The sequence below is a fragment of the Schistocerca americana genome, chromosome 3, assembly GCF_021461395.2.
Source record: "Schistocerca americana isolate TAMUIC-IGC-003095 chromosome 3, iqSchAmer2.1, whole genome shotgun sequence".
NCBI classification, from domain to species: Eukaryota; Metazoa; Arthropoda; class Insecta; order Orthoptera; family Acrididae; genus Schistocerca; species Schistocerca americana.
The window spans coordinates 540,744,149-540,765,425 of record NC_060121.1 but is presented as its reverse complement, the minus strand read 5'-3'; the positions used below and the strand labels follow the sequence as shown (position 1 = coordinate 540,765,425).

At 41.0% G+C, this 21,277-nt stretch overlaps 1 protein-coding gene across 1 annotated transcript in view; it reads left to right on the top strand.

Annotated features, from left to right (window-relative positions):
- Positions 1–20,439, top strand: part of LOC124606211 (serine/threonine-protein kinase 33-like) — a 41,464-nt gene extending 21,025 nt beyond the window's left edge. Inside the window, exons 3-4 of the mRNA XM_047138184.1 lie at positions 18,476–18,580; positions 20,407–20,439. Of these exons, the coding sequence (XP_046994140.1) occupies positions 18,476–18,580; positions 20,407–20,439 (138 nt within the window). The remainder of the gene's footprint in view (positions 1–18,475; positions 18,581–20,406) is intronic.
- The last annotated feature ends 838 nt before the right edge of the window (positions 20,440–21,277 follow it).

Sequence of the window (21,277 nt, the reverse complement as noted above, 5' to 3'; positions counted from 1 at the left end):
CACAAAACGCGCTCCTAGCTCCATTACACACCATGTTCTGTCCCAATGTGGTGCGTTCTACAACTACACCACGGAGCGTATTACGAATCGAAAATTGAAGAGATGTTCCATCCACTGAAATGTGTCTATTTTCTGTATGATACCCCTTTCCATGTTTACTGTATACAAGACCAGTTATATGCGAAACAATCCTGCTGACATATATGACATAAATTAATTGTAAATTGCAGCTCGCATATTGCATTTAATCCTAAAATACATCTAGTTTCTTACAAGTGATCGAAAACTTTTGGAGCTGGAAACTATACATTGACATGTGAACACTTAACCTGTCGCATTGAGATTGTTCAAGATTATTGATCGAATGAGCAATAATTCTTATTCACTGCAGACATCGTGCGGCGATTTTTTGGGAACGTTCTTAGTTCTCGAGTGAAACTATATGGTTCCACAGACCTTTCCAGTTTCAAACATCTATGATATGTATATGCAGATCTAAGCGATGAATGAAAATTTTTATCAAGGCCAGAATTCGAACCCAGGTCTCCAGGTCACTAGGCAAATGCGGTAACCACTATGCCACCACGGCACAGTGGCTGTGTGTGCCTACGCTTACTACACTAGCACACATCCCTCCACAATCCAAATTCACATTCACGCCGCAGCCCTCTTAGCATTTTCCATGAACTCGAACAGCATTGCAGAAGCTCTCCAGCTGTATTGGAATAGCACCTCAGCATTGAACGGAAAGGGGGATCCTGCCTGAAACCCAGGCATACGTGCTTTAATCAAATAAAAGTACATGGTTTCAGAGACCTTACCAAGTCTCAAACATCATGCCTGGGTTTTCTCTGCACACACCGAAGAGTGCAAGCCTACCACTGCTACATGCAGTTCGTATAGCTCAGTAATTGCACTGCACGTCGCCGATTTATGTTTGCAAGGTGCAGCTCGCAGTAACGCTGTCACCTGATGGGCATCAAATCAGGACCGTCCATTCTGTTACTAGATCACATGTAATACATGATTCTTCAGTTTACCCGGTGTATGTCATGAAGGAAATGTACAGGGTGTTTATAAATGAATATTGGGGTGTTAACGCTTTATAATATTTATTATATTAAACTTACAGTTATAAATGATACGTCAAATGAAAGAGCAACTCAGACAGTTTTACCAAGAACCTTATAAATGTACACTGTGAGCACCATTTGTCACACAGAATACATAAAGTCTATAGCCGAGTTCTTCCCAAACGTTGATAAGTGTGTCTTCAGTGATTGTAGCAACAGCTGCTTCAATCCAGTTACTTAATTCAGGGAGGTCTGCTGGTAGCGGGGGCACGTACACACGACCCTTGATGAAGCCCCAAAGGGGAAAATCGCATGGCGTTAGGTCCGGTGAACGTGGAGGCCATGCAAAGCAAGCCCTGTCATTGGGCCCCTTGCGGCATATCCAGCGCTGTCTAGCGGATTGCGGCGGTAATATTGCGCGCTGCGCATGCGCACTGGTCCCAAACACAACTGTTTAAGTTGCTCTTTCATTTGACATATCATTTATAACTGTAAGTTTAATGTAATAAATATTATAAAGCGTTAAAACCCCGATATTCATTTATATACACCCTGTACTTTAGACAGCAACAACAAGCAAGTATGCCCATACCATAGTTTGTAGGCGGGGGAGGCAAGATCTAGGAGTTGGGAGTACGGAGTATTTTTAATATTTTAGAAGACGAATGACGACTTGTAAATAGCCATAAGAAGTTCTAGTTCCGCCGACAATGTTAAAGACCTGACTACACTATATGTTTTCCTTTCACTGAGAGCTATTGTGGGGTGGGGGCGAGGGGGTTTGGCTCCAGATGTGAGTGCCCTTTACAAGTGTTGGTAGAATATGTCGTAACTGCTTCGACATTCACGACTCTAAATAACAGTAAAACGTACTCAGTTGCAAGGATACAAAAGAACCTTGACATCAAAGAGCTGCAACTGGAATGGAATTATAGTGGTGTGTGACAAATTAAAAACAAGGTCTGTCGCTTTTGTGCTCACATTTAATGAACCGAAGTAATTAGAATACACTATGTAGTGTTGCACAGCACATTTCATTTGTTTAAATGTAACAATACATGTACCTGCATCCAACGAGTTGGATTACGTGCCGACCACTGAGCCACACAACAATGATATGTAGAAGGCAGGCGACGAGCAGAAAATCCAATTCAGCTGCCAACGACTCAAATACCCCGACTACTACTCTGTCCGTGTGTGTTAGCAGCCCAGGAAAAACACAGTTCGGAGCAGCTACTATTAGGTCTTCATTGATAAAGAAAAGGTGCTCGTGTTTATAATTACTGTAATTCAACGTCTCTCGTACTTGGGGGCGGAATAGGCCTTTAAAGCCGCACAACCACCAACTTTCATAAAGTCAGTAACCTCGCTGATGAACCATGTGGCAGTTTTAGGTGGTGGGAGGGGGAGGGTAGACAGACCCCCAGCAAACTTGTACTGTGGATGTTACCGAATGCTTTATGTATAAGGCATTGCTTTACGGTTGTGCATTCTCGTTGTTTTCTTTTCTGGAAACTTTCTGGTACATTAAAACTATGTGCCGAGACTTATGGCTTTCGCAGGTAAGTACTCCACAGACCGAGCAACACAACCACTTCTCGCGGACCTTCTTCCTCAGAGCTTTACTTCTGGCAGTACCTCGTCTCCTACCTTCCAAACTTCACAGAAGTTCTCCTTGTAAGAGTAGCACTCCTGGAAGAAAGGATACTGCGGAGACATGGCTTAGCCACAGCCACTCTGTAGTGGAGGGTGCGCTGATATGAAACTTTCTGCCGGATTAAAATTGTGTGCCGAGTTCGAGTATCGGTCCGGCAAACAGTTCTAATTTGCTAAAACGGTTCACATCGATGCACACTCCACTGCAGAGCAAAAATTTCATTCTGATTTGCATTTCTAATTTGGAAATGAGTGAATAGATTAATGGTGGTCCATGACGGGTTTTGGAGTACATTTGTATCTACAGTTACATGAGTACTCTGCAGTTTACACTCTACGCCTGTGGAATGTTCATCGTGCCAGTTACATGATTACTCTGCATTCAAATTTAAGATCCTGGCAGAGGGCACGTCAAACCATCTTCACACAATTTCTCTACCGTTCCACTCCCGAACGGCGCGCGGGAATAACTAACATCTGAGTGTTTTTGTATGAGTTCTGATTTCTCTTATTATATTACGATGATCATTTCTCTCCGTGTATGTGGACGTCAACAAAATATGTTCGCATTCAACGAGAAAGTTCGTGATTGAAATTTCGCAAAAAGATCTTGCTGCAACGAAAAACGCCTTTGTTTCAACGATTGCCAGCCCAGATCGCCTTTCATGACTTTTCTTCTCACAATTACAGCGTAAGGGGCGGACCTATATTTATATTTTGGCGGCCCACAACTAGTGCAGGCACTGTAGAATGGCAGTCGTGATGTCACAACCAACACGAGCAGCAATAATATGGAAAAATAAACTGCAGTCTCGATATGCCGTGGTCCTGATTCTGTCGATTTCCGACGTGTGCGGGTGGACTTTACTTGAGCTATAACTCGATTCTGTCATAAACAAGCCACATTCAAATGAGGCTTCTGGTTGAGAAACCAGAGGAGTGAGCTTTCCCCACTCGCAGAATGTAGATAGCGTTACTCCCGCCTACACTGTGCGGCTGCGCTAAAATACTGATCATCTGCACATCCAAGCAGATAGCACTCTTCACAGTAGTTTGGTGTTTGTTGCATACTGCATTCATGGTGTTGCAACGTTAATGGCCAACAGCGCCATACACAGCAGAAGCATTATCGAGGCAGAATGTCATTGTTAGTGCAGCAGTGCATGTTACGGGAAGCGCTGACACCAGCATCAGCGCCTTCTTATCTGCAGTGCCATGTTGCAGCTGAGACAAATGCCATGCCATATTTCGATGATAATTGCATCAGCACTTTCTTATTTCCAAGGCCATTTTTGGAATCAGATCCTCATATTATCGCATCTGGCCGTGAGCCAAGGCCATGAACGGTTAGGGGGCTGGGGTACGAAAGGGCTTCCACGACCCATGGGTCTTGTGTCCCTGCTCAGCAGCCGAATACGATGAATATCTGAATTGCTTAAAATACCGAAAATTTAGTAAACTGTGTTTGCATTACGGACTTCTGAAAATTCGGTTAACGACTGACCTACGAGTCACAGTGATAAATTTCATTTTTTCAGCTACACACATCAAAAAAAGTTTTCCATCACCCCAGTTCCCAGAACTCCTGAAGATAGACGTTGGCTGTGTTTATTGTATCACAGACACAGTTCCTTTGACTGTTCAGAGATAAAGATGTGAACAACCACGCATAAGCAGCACCTATTAGACGGAGGGGTCCGACAGCCGATCAGTTTGTCATTCCACCAGGGAGAAGGTATATGGCTCGTGTTGCCTGTAGTTCAACCATGCCTATGCGGTCAATACCGCGGTTCGATCGCGTCCGCATTGTTACTTTGTGCCAGGATGGGTTCTCAACAAGGGAAGGGTTCAGGTGTCTCGGAGTGAACCAAAGCGATGTTGTTCGGACACGGAGGAGATTCAGAGGGACAGGAACTGTCGATGACATGCCTCGCTCAGGCCTCCCAAGGGCTACTACTGCAGTGGATGACCGCTACCTACGGGTTATAGTTCAGAGGAATCCTGACAGCAACGCCACCATGTTGAATAATGCTTTTTATGCGGCAACAGGACGTCGTGCTATGACTCAAACTGTGTGAAATAGGCTGCGTGATTCGCAACTTCACTCCCAACGTCTATGGCGAGATCCATCTTTGCAACCACGACACCATGCAGTGCGGTACAGATGGGCCCAACAACATGCCGAATGGACCCTACAGCATTGGCATCATGTTCTCTTCACCGATGAGTGTCGCTTATGTCTTCAACCAGACAATCGTCGGAGACGTGTTTGGAAGCAACCCTGTCAGGTTTAACGCCTTACACACTGCCCAGCGAGTGCAGCGAGGTGGAGATTCCCTGCTGTTTGGGGTGGTATTATGTGGGGCTGACATACGCCGCTGATGGTCATGGAAGGCGCCGTAACCGCTGTACGATACGTGAATTCCATCCACCGACTGATAGTGCAGCAATATCGGTAGCACGTTGGTGAGACATTCGTCTTCATGGACGACAATTCTCTCCCCCATCGTGCACATCTTGTAAATGATTTACTTCACGATAGCGACATCGCTCGACTAGAGTGGCCAGCATGTTCTCCAGACATGAACCCTATCAAACATGCCCGGGATAGATTGAAAATGGCTGTTTATGGACGACGTGACCCACCAACCAACTCTGAGGTATCTACACCAAATCACCGGTTTGGAGTGGGACAGTCTGGACGAACAGTGAGTGATGAACTTGTGTATAGTATACCACGACGAATACAGGCATGTATCAATGCAAAGAGACGTGCTACTGGGTATTAAAGGTTCCAGTGTGTACTGCAATCTGGACCACCATCTCTGAAGGTCTCGCTGTATAGTGGTACAACATGCAGTGTGTGGTTTTCATGAGCAATAAAAAGGGTGGAAATGATGTTTGTGTTGATCTCCGTTCCAATTTTCTATACAGGTTCCTGAATTCTCTGAACTAAGGTGATGCAAAACATTTTTTCATGTGTATATATATCGTTTGCTATGAATAATGGTGTCAGTAGGTAGCATATTTGTCTATAAATGATTATAAACCAACGTTTGTTTACAAAATATAAATATTAATTAGGATATCGAATTTGCTGGAAATGAGTTTTGCCTTAATTATTGTCTGCTGCAGGCTGGGTCCTATGACTGCTGCGCAGTGAGGAAGAACCATAGAGAGCATATCAAAGCAGTTAATGTAGTCTTACGAGGTGTAGTTTCGTGATCCAGAGTAGTATGTGAATGCCACGGCAGTATTTATGAATTAACGACGTTGGAGCATATTTTGCAAAAAAATGGCTGTACATAATAACGTGATGGAATAATTTAATGGTAAATTCCGCGATATGTGTGTGACAGAGCACCAAATCGCGTTGGGCAAACCATGCCACTGACGGTATTATTATAGAATAATGCTTGCCCATCTTTTAACTCTTTATTTACTGCAGTTGTAAGAACTGTAAAATAAGAGTTCAAAATTTTACTTTAATACTTGATAAACTGTTTTATTTCAAAAATGGTATGAAGTCACTACAGTGTATAAAATGTTCAGACGAGTTTTAAATCCCAACAGCACTATTCAGGCGAAGTACATTATGGGACTGAGCAATCAGAAAATAATCGTACACTGAAGATTATTGCTTCTGGTGATATGTTTCTTTCTTTCATGAACAGACAAAACTATTACTCTTTGAACACTTTAAATGGGATCTACGTGGAACCATTATACCTGAGCGAAGTTCACATCTATCTCTTGACCTGATAAATGTTGGCCAGTGAGATACTGTATTCTGAAAACGCTAGTCTTTTGGTACCAAAATGCTGTCTTCCTTGCCCTTGCAGGTGAAGAAAGAGAATTTTGATCCTTTTTGGGCCATTCCAATATTCTGGGTATTTGCATTCCAACTGTGAGTAGACCAAGTGCAGCTCTACATTTGAAATCAGTCAATGGAAGTGTCCCTTTTATATTACAAAATGAGATATAGGAATTCAAAGGATAATTTCCACCACTGCATAAAACAGACTCTATCAGTACTTTTTTGACATTATGTCTATTTCGTAAAGGGACCCTAACACATCAGCTTTATCTACGTCATCCACGCCTTCATTATAATTATGTACGAGTGTCACCACTCCTACTTTATTCTTTGTTCTCTCTTTCTGGGTTTTGGATACACTGCATAATTCATTTCCATAATAATTTGTACGAAAGTTGCTGTGGCCGCCCACTTTATACAGCGTAGCGCCTACTGCTTCGGCATCCCACTTCACGTCCAACCAACACGGGATGCCTGCATTACAGGGCGTATATTCGCCAGGAAAACCTACGTCGTCTGTGTTGTGAACACAAACATTTACCGGCGGCCACAACACAACACAACACCAGGTCCCCACTAATGGACGTCAGGGACCGCTACCCGTTCGCGGAGCCTGCAGAACAGCTTTACCAGATGTCGCAGCTAGCCCGACGCACCGTTTGGCAGTATATAGAGCTGCCGCCCCAGTAGCCACGGCCACACGCCTCTTCTGGCTGGCCAATCTCTTGCAGATGGACTTGGTATAGTCGACGAACAGCTTGACATTGCAGAATTGTTTTATTGTGATCTCTGCCCGTGAATAATCGGGTCTTTTCTGTTATTATTTGTTATTTTATATTTGTGACGATCCGCAGTTGGGATCGAGTATGTTGTTCTTTCGAAGATTGTGTTATTGTTTCGTTTTGGCCAGTCCAATAAATTGTTTTCGGACTTGTGTTTTCCGCATTTCTATTCTGCTAGCGCAGATACTTCAAAAGCGAACTGCATGGTTGTTTGTTTGCATACGCCTGAAGAGATTTTGCTTTATTATTCCGTGGAGTGCATTTCATCTTCATTGGCTTCACTTCATTCAAATGGTGTATCAGTATCATTTTGATAATTTTCCAGTTGAGTACGAATTTCTTCGTCTGCAAGATCTCTTCTGTAGTAGGTAGCTATAGCCTGAAACAAAACAAAATTTTACCAAGTTCACTAATATTTTACCAAGTTACACATTATTCGTTTATTATGTAAAATTAAATGCCACATTGTCCTCAGCAAACAACATTTTATTTACTAAAGGTCCTGAAAGCAGAAAAAGCTGTAAACATGAAAGCAAAGCAACCAAAAGGCAATGTAACCTCAACTTAGGTGAAGTCACTGCACTGGACGTGATGTGTCTGCTAAGCCCAATCATGTTTTTCGTTGTAATTGAATATTACAAATGTAGTTTGTTGATATTTTATCCAAATTAATTTTAGTTTATATAAAGAGAACTACACAGGAATTATCACTCACCACAGTTCACACATAAACCTTACATTTATTTACGCAACCTTGCAGCAAGCAGCCATTTGCAAAACAATTGTTCATATTTCAGGTTCATGTATAGGATTCGGAACGGCGTAAAGCTTGTACTGACACCCAGCGTAGGAGGCACAAACTGTACTACAGGTCTAATGGGCTATTGAGTTACATAATTCCACACAAAATATTCCGCGACACCTAAGTCCCGCCAGTAAATAGCTCTTCTGCGTCGTACTTGTTGGACTCGCAGAAGCTTATTGAAGACGTATGCACATAGGCCAATCGTTTACCTTTACATCAGTAGACAAACAGAAAATAGTTGTTAAACACAACGCAACGGTTGTTCTGTTAGTTATTCGTTAATCGACACCACATTGAAGCAATTGGCATAGAGCAGAATGGAGGACGTCGTAAATACTGTTTGATGGTGTTTAATACACGTAAGGAAACTTGCATAGGGTCTAAATACACGACACATCCTGTTCCCAGTTATGAGAGTCTACTGTACCCTTTATTTGGATTGCGAATTCTGTGGTGTTCTATCCCAACTCATGCGAACCATAAGTAAAGTTCTGGCTATAACAGTATAACAACTTTTACGTAAGTTAAAAAACTGGTGGATTAAACAACTTGTAACTGTTAATTCTGAAGCGCTCCATAGCATCCTGCTGTCAGATTACAATCGAGAGACTCTGTACATGCAGCAAAATGCCAGTTTTTGTGTGATGTTCTGCAGTCTGTATACTGGAGTAACAAGTCCCTAAGCTTGGTTAATGTGTTACGTTTACTAAAAAGAAAAGTCAAGAAATGAAGTCAAGAAAAGAGATATGGACACGAAAACTGATAATATGGGGTAGACGACAGTTGCGTCGATGCGTTGTCTGTAAATACTACAAAACCTGACCACTATCTGTCTTTTAAATTTTCGCACAGTAAAGCAATACTTGGAACATGAAAAAGATTAATGTATCTACTAAAGTATGGCCTTAGCTGTCATTTTATATGTGAAATGTTCCCTCCAATTAAACGTTACTCCCCACATAGAAAACTTTATAGAACGACCGAAGCAAACTGTTTACGTCGGAAGTTACCATAGCATGTGCTCCCTATAGTGTATGATATCGTATTGCAATATTGTCGAAGAGATGTCGCATGGAGCAGTCAATAACACATACACAACAGTAGGTATTATACAACGCTTGATTCTATGGAAATGCGTTCAACAGTATCATTGTCCAAAGACTGGAGAGATTTTGGAACATATACTATGTTTGAACTATAAGAAACAGTTTCACACATTCGAATTCACTTATTTTCAGGATAATGCAACGTATTGAGGACAAAACACAACAATGCAGACCGCCCTACACATGGCTGGTAGCAAGTTAACTCCTAGGAAGCTTTCGGGTATGAAAAGCGTGCAACCAATATTCTTTTTAGGCGTTTCAGTCAGTCAGGAACCACATGTCTAAGGTATATCTGTGATATGACCTATGTTGCAGCAAGCATATTACTGTATGAACAAGACCAGCTCTGCGTGTCAGTCCACCAATAAATTTACATTATGGTACATTACAATAGGGGATGGAGTGCCTTGCATATTGCTAAATTGTGGAGAGGTGGTCGACTGCTTTGTGGTGACTGTGGCATCGGTGTATGTGCGAGTACCGTGAAAGGCAGCTGAAACTCGAAGAAGTGCTGCATAGCAATGTCGACCAGCCTTCTGCAGAAGTCACCTCATTTTGCATTAAAAGCAGTTTTCTCCATCCTAGTTTCACAGGACAGTTGTTATTCAAAAATTGCAAAGCATTCTCTCACGTTAGGGATTGTAATCGCTAGAAATTCTTGTAGGGTGTCTGTAGGTTATGCCTATTGACAGGTCATGGCGGGTTGCACTGTTCCACAGTTATAAGCATTATAAAAATAATTTTCACGTCTGTATTACTTATGAAAATGCTTGCTTACTGTAATATAAGCAACACCCTTACGAAAATTCGAGCAAAGGTAAAGTTGTATTATTTGTAAGATGTCACATAGTTTGCAAGCACAATGAGACATCAGATACACACAATGGCTAATGCTCAATACCCAAAGCTGAACGCCTAATGCCTAACGCCTAATTGGTAACGCCTAACACCTAGTACCTCACTGTAAATGTATAACGCCTAACACATAGCGTCGGATGCCTAACGCAGAACATTCTATGTAAGCACACCATTGTGTGATCAATTTTTCATTGCTATAAAACCAAACAAAAGCTACAACACGTATTGCAGTAATAAATAACAGAAAGGTGTCATGATATTTCTACTCTAACCACACCCCCATCCTATCGATATTTGCTATAACTTCTACTGATGTTTTCTCTTCAAATACCGCCGTTTTTCCATTCTAAGATATAAGTAAACGTGTGATGTTAAATTGGGAGTAACACAGTGCGATATTTTAACAAAATAAACCAATAACACACACTAAAACAGTAATCACAGCATGATAAATAAAGTTAAATATAACTATTTAGTCCTATCTATTTAGTTGAAATATTTAGTTAAATCTAACTAACTAACTAAACATTAAAACCATAAGACACTCCCTGGCTCCTAGGTAATATATACAGTGATACAGTACTTCAGCAGAATAAAAACATTATCTGTAGAGATAGTCATCTGCACAAATGTGCTGCAATAGCTAGTTTCTTCTTGGAAAAGCGTTAAGTTGATATGAGCAAAGGTAACCCTGCAGTTGACTCCACACAACAGATTTTAAACCTGTTCAAAATACACTCCTGGAAATTGAAATAAGAACACCGTGAATTCATTGTCCCAGGAAGGGGAAACTTTATTGACACATTCCTGGGGTCAGATACATCACATGATCACACTGACAGAACCACAGGCACATAGACACAGGCAACAGAGCATGCACAATGTCGGCACTAGTACAGTGTATATCCACCTTTCGCAGCAATGCAGGCTGCTATTCTCCCATGGAGACGATCGTAGAGATGCTGGATGTAGTCCTGTGGAACGGCTTGCCATGCCATTTCCACCTGGCGCCTCAGTTGGACCAGCGTTCGTGCTGGACGTGCAGACCGCGTGAGACGACGCTTCATCCAGTCCCAAACATGCTCAATGGGGGACAGATCCGGAGATCTTGCTGGCCAGTGTAGTTGACTTACACCTTCTAGAGCACGTTGGGTGGCACGGGATACATGCGGACGTGCATTGTCCTGTTGGAACAGCAAGTTCCCTTGCCGGTCTAGGAATGGTAGAACGATGGGTTCGATGATGGTTTGGATGTACCGTGCACTATTCAGTGTCCCCTCGACGATCACCAGTAGTGTACGGCCAGTGTAGGAGATCGCTCCCCACACCATGATGCTGGGTGTTGGCCCTGTGTGCCTCGGTCGTATGCAGTCCTGATTGTGGCGCTCACCTGCACGGCGCCAAACACGCATACGACCATCATTGGCACCAAGGCAGAAGCGACTCTCATCGCTGAAGACGACACGTCTCCATTCGTCCCTCCATTCACGCCTGTCGCGACACCACTGGAGGCGGGCTGCACGATGTTGGGGCGTGAGCGGAAGACGGCCTAACGGTGTGCCGGACCGTAGCCCAGCTTCATGGAGACGGTTGCGAATGGTCCTCGCCGATACCCCAGGAGCAACAGTGTCCCTAATTTGCTGGGAAGTGGCGGTGCGGTCCCCTACGGCACTGCGTAGGATCCTACGGTCTTGGCGTGCATCCGTGCGTCGCTGCGGTCCGGTACCAGGTCGACGGACACGTGCACTTTCCGCCGACCACTGGCGACAACATCGATGTACTGTGGAGACCTCACGCCCCACGTGTTGAGCAATTCGGCGGTACGTCCACCCGGCCTCCCGCATGCCCACTATACGCCCTCGCTCAAAGTCCGTCAACTGCACATACGGTTCACGCCCACGCTGTCGCGGCATGCTACCAGTGTTAAAGACTGCGATGGAGCTCCGTATGCCACGGCAAACTGGCTGACACTGACGGCGGCGGTGCATAAATGCTGCGCAGCTAGCGCCATTCGACGGCCAACACCGCGGTTCCTGTTGTGTCCGCTGTGCCGTGCGTGTGATCATTGCTTGTACAGCCCTCTCGCAGTGTCCGGAGCAAGTATGGTGGGTCTGACACACCGGTGTCAATGTGTTCTTTTTTCCATTTCCAGGAGTGTAGTTTTTCGAACCTAGGCACTGGTAACCTTCCTGTAGACTGCCCATAAACACCAAACACACACACACACACACACACACACACACACACGCACACACACACCATATTACCCATGCTTACTGACTTATTACTCCAGTACACAAACTGCAGAACACCGCCCAAAAATTTGTCCTGCATACAGAAAGGCTTCCCATTCGAAAATGACAATAGACTGCTATGGAGCATTTCCGAATTGCCGTTACAAGCTGTTCTTCTGTCAGTTTTTTAAATTTTGTAAACGGTTGTTGTATTTTTATAGCCAGAACTGAACTTACAGCTCGTATGTACTGGGATAGAATACCATAGCATTCGGAATTAAAATGAAAGATACAATAGAATCTTGCACTGTGAACGGGATATGTCTTATATTTTGACCCTGTGCAAGACTCCTTTCGTGTGTTAAACATAATCAAACAGTATTTACGATGTGCTCCACTTTACTCTGTGTCAACTGCTTCCATGTCGTGTCAGTTAACAAATAACTTACTGAGTAGCTACCGTGTGGCGGTTAATAACGATTCTGCTGCTTGTCTACTGGCTTACAGGGAAACAATTAGGCAAACAATTAACATCCCTTTAATACCTGTTGCAGCAGTTTTTTAGTATTAATGACAATAGAGGGTGGTTATACACAGTCATGCATTACACGTTAGGTGTATTTGATGACTCATTGTGGTAGCTAGGTGTGCGAAATCCTACTTGTAATACTATTTTATTTTAGCTCGTATTTTCGTGGAGATCATGCTTATATTACGTTAAGCATACAGTTTAGTGAGATACACAGACAATTTAGATGTCGAAATATTTAATTTCTTTATAAGTATATTTTTCATGTGAAGTGTGAGGCGTCTCGCAGTAAATGGTAAGTAATTTCATTTACTTCCTGCCTGTTGACTCTGACATTTTGTTTGGAAATGTCACATGTCTCACACTTAACACATTTGTTCATGTTTTTATAAACAGTTCCTTTCGTCTTGTAGTCGAAGTGATGTATCGTAACCAAGCACCTTATTCCTTCCTTCCCTAATAAGGCAATTGTCTTGCGCATGTATGTGTGACATGTAATTGATTAAAGATTTTATTACTCATATTTTCGTGAGCCATATTCCCAAAACGCAACTTCACAGATTGAATACGCACTTTACATATCTAGATACTGCTACAACATAAAGGTTAGATTTAACCATACATTTTTAGAATACTGTGACATCATATGTGCTGACTTGAGCCTTACAGCTTTTTTCATGTGTTTAACCTCAACTAGTCCTACATAATCAGAGTAAACATCACCTTTCCGCATTGTCAACGTATTTTGTAGATCTTTTAGAATATTGCGACGTCGCAATTCTGGAAAATACTACAGCTATAAAGTTTTAGAGAGCTCTGGCACTGTAGTTCTGGTTGCAAACTTCGAAGAAAGTAGGCCTATTTGTAATAATGTTAATAACTATCATTCATTATTATTGATTACATTTCTTCTATTCAATAATATGATACGTCACTTGTGTCCCTCCTAAAACTGTGCTTGAGAACAATATAAATGTGGAAATATTTAATTTGAGGATGTATTGCGCCTGACAGCAAGAGTATGCCTGATTACTTACATTCAGATTTTCATTTTGCCTGTGTGCCTATCTCTTTATTGTAATACTTTACGTAATACCTAATACATATTTTTCTTCCGTTATAAGCCTGGTCAGAATAGTTTTATGACATTGGTTTCTTAGGCCTACCCTCTAAAATGTCAACTGTTATCAGGATGGAAAGCTAGCGCTTTAGGCATTAATTTGACAAATCTGTGTACTCGTGGAAATTAACTTGGACTTTTCTTTAGATTGCAGACGTATTTTTGCAGGAATTATAGACTACTGCAACATCTTATATGCGCAAAATAATTGATATACAACTCTGTTGTTGTGTTTTTAACATGGGAGCCATCTGTTAGTGACAGTGAGACCTACTCATGCTACAACAAACGACCACTTCACGTTTCCTATAGTGCAGGCATCTGCTGACGATAGGGACAACCTCATAGAAAATCGTGGTACAAAGATCGAATTGTCCTCATTTTCTGCTGTGCAGTCATCTGCTGGTGACAGGAGCCCTAATTTTTTTTGTAGTGTAGCCATCAGCTCATGACAGGAGCAACAGCGATGTGAAACAAGACTTGATTTTATTTCACGCTTTCAGCATTTGTGAGATACTTTTTAAGGTAGAACTGGTTTCCAACAAATTTGAATTCCTAATTCACATTTGCAAACAAATGTTGGTTTATAATTATTTATAGAGAATTCAAGTATTCGATTGTGAATGATATACAGCTTCAAATGAAATTTATAAATGTGATTGATGACTCAGTCGTTAAGCGAATATTTGGAAGTCCATAATGCAAACACATATTACAATTTTTTTTGTATTTTAGGCAATCCAGATACTTTTTTCATATTTGGCTGCAGAGCTGGGGTACAGGGGGCATGGGCTGGAGTCTCTTCTGTTTCCCCTCCCCCTGCCGCTCCATGGCCTTGACACTGGCCAGATGTAATGATCCTGATGTCATGATTCCCCGAATGGCCTCGGAGATAAGGAAGTGCTGATGCTGCTATCATCGAAATATAACATGTGCAATTGTCTCAGCTACAATATGACACCACAGATAAAAAAGCATCCATGCTTAGGTCAACACTTTTCTGTTTAGGACATACACCCCCCCTCCCCCCCAACTACTGTCGTGTCCAGTGAGCTGTTTAGACACTTAATGACATAGACAATGAGGAACGTCTGTCCAGTTAGCTAACGGTAAGATGGATAAATGAATGTTCTGAAGGAATTATGGAACTTAGTCAGGAAATATATGAACAAAAATCGAGACTAATCAACAGAAGTCTTTAAAGCCTCTCTGAGCAGAAACTCAATGGATGACTGGATGAAATTGAACTATTTCGGTCTATGATGTCCGCTGTAGGGAGATGTGTCTACGCTGCTAAATACGGACGCGAGAAGAGCCAGAGGGAAAGCTGCTCGTTCAGGCTCTGAGCCTGTCCTGCACGAAGCTCCCTCTTTTATCGACTGTCTGAACTGAACTCCTTGTCGGGCGCCACGTCCTCCGTCTTTATAATATGCGGTAGGCCACGTAGCTCTTTCACCGACGGCGTTTCTGGCCACTTCTTCCGAGCCCTTGTGTGAGACCATATATGGTCATCGCCAATGTCTTGAAAGTTCTAGCAGCTTCTTCGAGTGAGCTCCACGTCAACATTCTGCCACGCCCAACCGCGCCCTGCTGGCTCTGTTTTCTTGTACATTCTCAAAATTTTTCATGCTGGCTCCGATTCTTTGAATTTCAGGTGTGGCATTTTCTAAGTATGTGACAAGAAGGAGTTCCAGCTTCTTTGATGTTAATGATCCCTGAAATACTAAAATTTTATATATAATCAGAAAGCTAAATAATCAGAAATGTGTTGCGAAGAATTGATCTGTGCAAGAATCTGCAAAAGCGCAGGAAAGCCTGCAATCATAAAGCTCCTAAAATATCTAGTCAGTTGTGGATAACAGAGAAAAATCCAGAACACTGAACCACAGAAATAATCCACAACTATTTGAAAGTTAGATAATTACAGATGTGTAACATTTCTGGACTCACATACAGAATCTTTTACCATACAGTTTACAACAAGACCAAAAGCACTCTGGAACTATGACTTGGAGAATACCAAGGAGAATCTCCCATACAGGAGCTGCCGAGACCAGTTTCTCAGCCTGAAAGTAATAATGGAATATTACAAGTACAGAAATAATCAGCTTTTCGTTTCATAGCACTCATATATCCACACTTTTAAAAATCCTCAGATCTCACATTCCTCATCCCAACTTAACAATAAATCATTGAATTAACCTTAAGCAACACAGATTACAAAGTAATGTTCACACAAGAAATGTCAAACGCTTTCAGAATAAAAACTGATCATAGATAAAGTAAGTGATTATCCTTACTGCTCTTCAGTGTAGCCCTGATTTACATCATAAATATTTTGCTAAAAGGAAACCCATCTCAAATCAAAATTAGTGCAAAACCCTCAGTAGAAATGAACTATATGGTTTTTGCTTGATTCAGCTATCTTAGCTCTTGACGTGGAAGCAGTTCGTGCCCAATCAATCAGCCTCCGTAAAAAACACCTTCAACATAGGATAACAATTATACTTTTAGGAAACTGAGATCAGGCTTAGCAAATCCCTGTGTATAATTAAAATCTTCATCAATAATTTAAAAATTGACATATCTCTACAGTTTAAATATCTTGGGAAAATAATCAAGCATAACTTAAAAAATGTGGATAAATAGAACAAAAAATGAAAAAAAGCTCAATTTCTAACTACCTCAACTAATAATAAGAAATGTTTGTCGTTAGACATTTAGATCAAACAAAATAATACCATAACCCTCACAGAAACCACTTATTCTTGCGAACTATGGAAGAAGAACTAATCGGCTCCTCAAAACTGAACGAAGAATCATTAGAACTTACGTAAATAAATAAAAATCAGGGTGAAAGACTCTGGAGAATCGTTTGAAATGTAGCTCTCTATCGAGAGATGAACCCAGCCTGAAAACAATGAAGAAGAAAAGAATCTCTTATTTCTTTCACGTCTTGAAACTGAAAGGAAAAAGGATTTTATAGCAGCTTGTGAGGAGAAATCTTAGAAAGAAGACAGTAGGACAATGTATGCAGGAAATCCAACAAGATCTTAAAACAGTTGGACTGTGTGTAGCAGAAGCAAAGAATAGAGGTTAAATTTGTACAACTATAGTTTTGCATTGGTATCAGGATCGGCAACAAAATTTATTTATAAATAATTAGTTAAGGTTTCTGTGACAGATGCATATAATATTTTTTTTGCTGGTGACTAGTTTCGAATAGTTTCTTTCATTTGGAAACCATTACCTACGACAAATAGAAAAAGTGTGAAAATGTTTAAATACGTACACAATTATATATATATATAGGATGTCCCACTTAACTTTGCCACCTCATATATTTCCGAAATGACACAAAATGCGAAAAATGTAGTTGGCTAGGGATGCTCCTATGTCAACTACTCGCACAATGGGCGGAAATGTCAGATTCCCACAAGTAAACAAATATGACTTTCAACACAGAGTTACGTTGTTTTAAATAGCACATGAATGTTTTTTCTACCGAAATGAAAGCTAGACGTACAATTAGTGATGGCAGACGTAGTTTCACTTCTCTGAACCTCATACCTTCTCAAATACGTAGACTGTAATTAATGGAAACGATACCACAGCTTTTGCTGTAACGCTGTAATGCCGCAATGCGGGTGATCTGCACTGCCCCGATGCCTACAACAGGCAACACTTGGTCTATGCATTACGGCATAAAATGTGGCACGTATTTCAGAATATATGAGTCGTCATTAAGTGTATATTTAGTTTTCATTTAAAAAAAAAGAAAGAAAGAAAGACATACCACTTAAAAAAAAAAGAACGTAACTTTGTACTGAAGGCGATGTTTGTTCACATTTATGGATTGTGCATTCTTACCCATTGTGTGAGCCCCAGAGTAGATGCTTCCGTGACCAATTGCAGTTTTCACGTTTTCTTTCGTTTCGGTGTCAGAGTCAGGTGGGACACCATGTGTAGACAAATATATGTCTTATTTTTTGATACATAGTCGTGTGAACTCATTCTTCAGGCGACTTCAAGGTGCGCGCGCGCCCACACACACACACACACACACACACACACACACACACACACAGTGGCACCCTACAGTGTAAATGCACGAATAAATTTTTCTCTTTCGCTGTTACTTACATTTTGAATGCTGACTGCTCTCCTTATCAATTTATCCTATGATAACGAGATGAAGAAATTTACTTTTCTTTTTTTGTTTTATTATGTTCTGGAACTAGAACTGATTCCATTTTTTAAAACACATTTTGAAAATTGTTCTCATGAAGCTTGCGCAGCTTGAGAGCAATGAAAATGACGATCACTATACGGAAAAGTAGCTTAGATTCAAGCGATGGCAGTTGCTTTACAGTAATTTAATATTTTATTTCTTCCTTTTTTATTTTACATTTTATTTCTTGCCTTTCATAATTGCTATGTAGACTATTATCGTAAATTCACAGTGGCTAAAAAAAGCGCGTATCTTTCATTATAGGCCAAGTACCCTGGAATGAAGTTGGTGGATCGAGAAATTAGAATCTTGCGCCTCATTACGCATCCAAACATTATCCACTTGGAGAAGGTCTACGAATCGCCAAAGGTATTTATCAACCAAACCTAAATTAAAATTTCGTAATTGAGTAGTTACTGTAACAGCGATCCATACAGAAATTGAGCGACTGAATATATTCAGAAGTCCCTTTAACTTTGAATTTTCGTATCTCATAGATGCTTATGAATGATACTCAATTTTAAATAAGACAGTTAAAATCCCGAAATACTAATGCTATTGAGCATGCAGACAATGTTTCTTTCTTGTGACGTACGTCTCTCCGCAACAACACGATGACTGCCCGGAATGGTTCGAAAATAGAAATTATTGTGCAGTAATAAATGCAGTACACTTTTTTCTGTCGTTCCTCTTGGAAACATAATTAATAATATTCAACAGAGAAATATTTATCAATTAAGTCGTTGACTGATTTAGTACTGCGCAAAATGATACATAAAAGATTCTAAGAAGTGACTTAAATTTTAAGCATTTCTGTTTCTACCATTCAGCTAATAGAAGGTGTTCCTGTTTTGAACTGACAAATTACTTTTTCTTCATATTTAAATCAATGAACAGCGGCCCCTTGCAGTCGGAGAAAAGGTCATCATTGCTTTCCCGGAGTTGGCGTGCCTATTTTTCCAATTACGCTGCTAATGTTTCGCTGGGGAGCCCTTACACATCCTCCTTCCAGTTTCGATCTCTCCCCATGTGATTTCCATATATTTCGTGCCCCGAAGAAAAACATTCGCGGCCGTCGATTTGCTTCGGAGAAAGAGGTGCAAGCCTGGGTACAATAGTGATTATGTAGGCAACCTCAAACATTTTTCCATGAAGGCATTGACCATTTTGTCTCACAGTAGGATAAACGTATTAACTTCTAAGGCGATTTTTATTTTTAAATAATAAACAGTTTACTTACTTTTTTCCATCTGTCTCATTTTCATTTAATTGCCCTTATAGTTCTTAATTTTGTCATCACCCTGTTCATTTATGCTGAATGACCTTTCTACGTGGAAAGTGGAAACGGGAATGCACAGCACACATTCAGCGAGTGCCCTTAGTGCTTCATAGGCGATGTCGGCCATTAAGATAAAAGAAATAACATCAGAAGATGAATCTTCTGATTCATTACGAGCAACATATCTAAAAGAACACTAGTTTGATGTAAGAGCGAGAACTTTTTAAAGTACTAACGTGAAGCATTATCAGTAAATTCTTGAAATGCTTTTAAGTCTTCCGAATACGCACTTAGCTCTATCACTCACACAGCCTTGCTATTCAACCGTTAGTCTGTTTCGTTATTCATACTTTTCACAAATTTCCTTACCTTTTCATGCTTTGTTTCTTGTGCTCCGTGAACAGCTCCGTAACTTTGTTGTGTCTGTTTGTAGTTTCTTAATTCTTTTAGTGTTTCATCTTCCGCACAGTGTCCGTTCCAATCGCAAAGGCAGTCGATGTATTTTAAATGTTCCAGACTTCTCTAAACAAGTACAGGGGGCTGTGAAATTTTCAGTGATTGTTTTTGCAATGCTCTGCTTAAGTTCGAGACGGCATTTAATGTATTTTGCAAAATCAGTAAATCTACAATGAAATGGCCACTCATCATTCATAAGAAGATTTCATCTTCTAAAATTACTAAATTCGCACCATCCTTGTGTATATATCCACATGCTACCATAATCGACTTGTGGCTTAGGAGTATAGCCTGAAGTGTGCGATAGGTACTCAGTCCAGCTGAGTTTAACAGCTTCTTTTATTTTTTAGAAAAGTTCTCTTAGGTACACAGAAATTATGCAATATATTTTCTCCTTTAGGAGAAGCATGAAAAAATTTGTAAATGTTCTTAACAATATGTCACGTGCGTTTTATTTTAGGGCATTAATCCTAAAGTTGGAGGCAGCAGCTGACAAAACGTGAGCTCTGCAGTAAATGTATGTCAGCTCCTGTCCCTTTTTCTCTAATAACTGAGGGCGGACCCCAATGACCAAACCACTAAAACTGGCAGCACCATAAAAGAGCATATTACTGATTTGCCGTAAGAAAGTTGTCGTTTCTTTAGTTGATTATCAATTGCTGTAAATATGCATTCAGCTGTAGTACTCTTCACATCAACCAGGCTTGAAAATCTTTGTTTCACCTCAAAAGACAGAGTCGGCGCAGCATAATGAACTAGCAAAGGCAGTTCGCTTCGGTTGGAAACACTTGTAAACTCGTCTGCCACTAGGGAAAAGCATTTATCACGGAGAATTGTTTTATATTGATTGTCTAATTCATCATCAACGCAATTTAATAATTCTGAAGCAGTGTACACTGATGAGCCAAAACATTATGACCACTTGATAAGAAGCTTGTTTATCCGTCTTTGGAACGAAAGACATCACTGATTCTGCTGCGTATCAGGGATCCTACAGTTTTTTGTAGGTTTGCGGATGTCTGTGGCATAACATGTCTACGCATAGGTCTTTTAATTCGCGTAAATAACGGGCCGCTGGTATGCATACGTGAGGACGGCGTCCGATAGCTACCCATATGGATTCCAAAGGATTTACATCAGGGGAATTTGGTCACCGAGACGTCAACACGTGTTTGCTATAATGCTCCACAAACCACTTTAATATGGTTCTGTATCTGAGACACGGAAAGCTATACGTAGGCGTCTGGGATGACATCAAGCATGTAGGAATGCAGGTGGTTCCGAACGGTCAGCGTGTCTTCGATTACTACCACAGGTCCCATACAAGCACA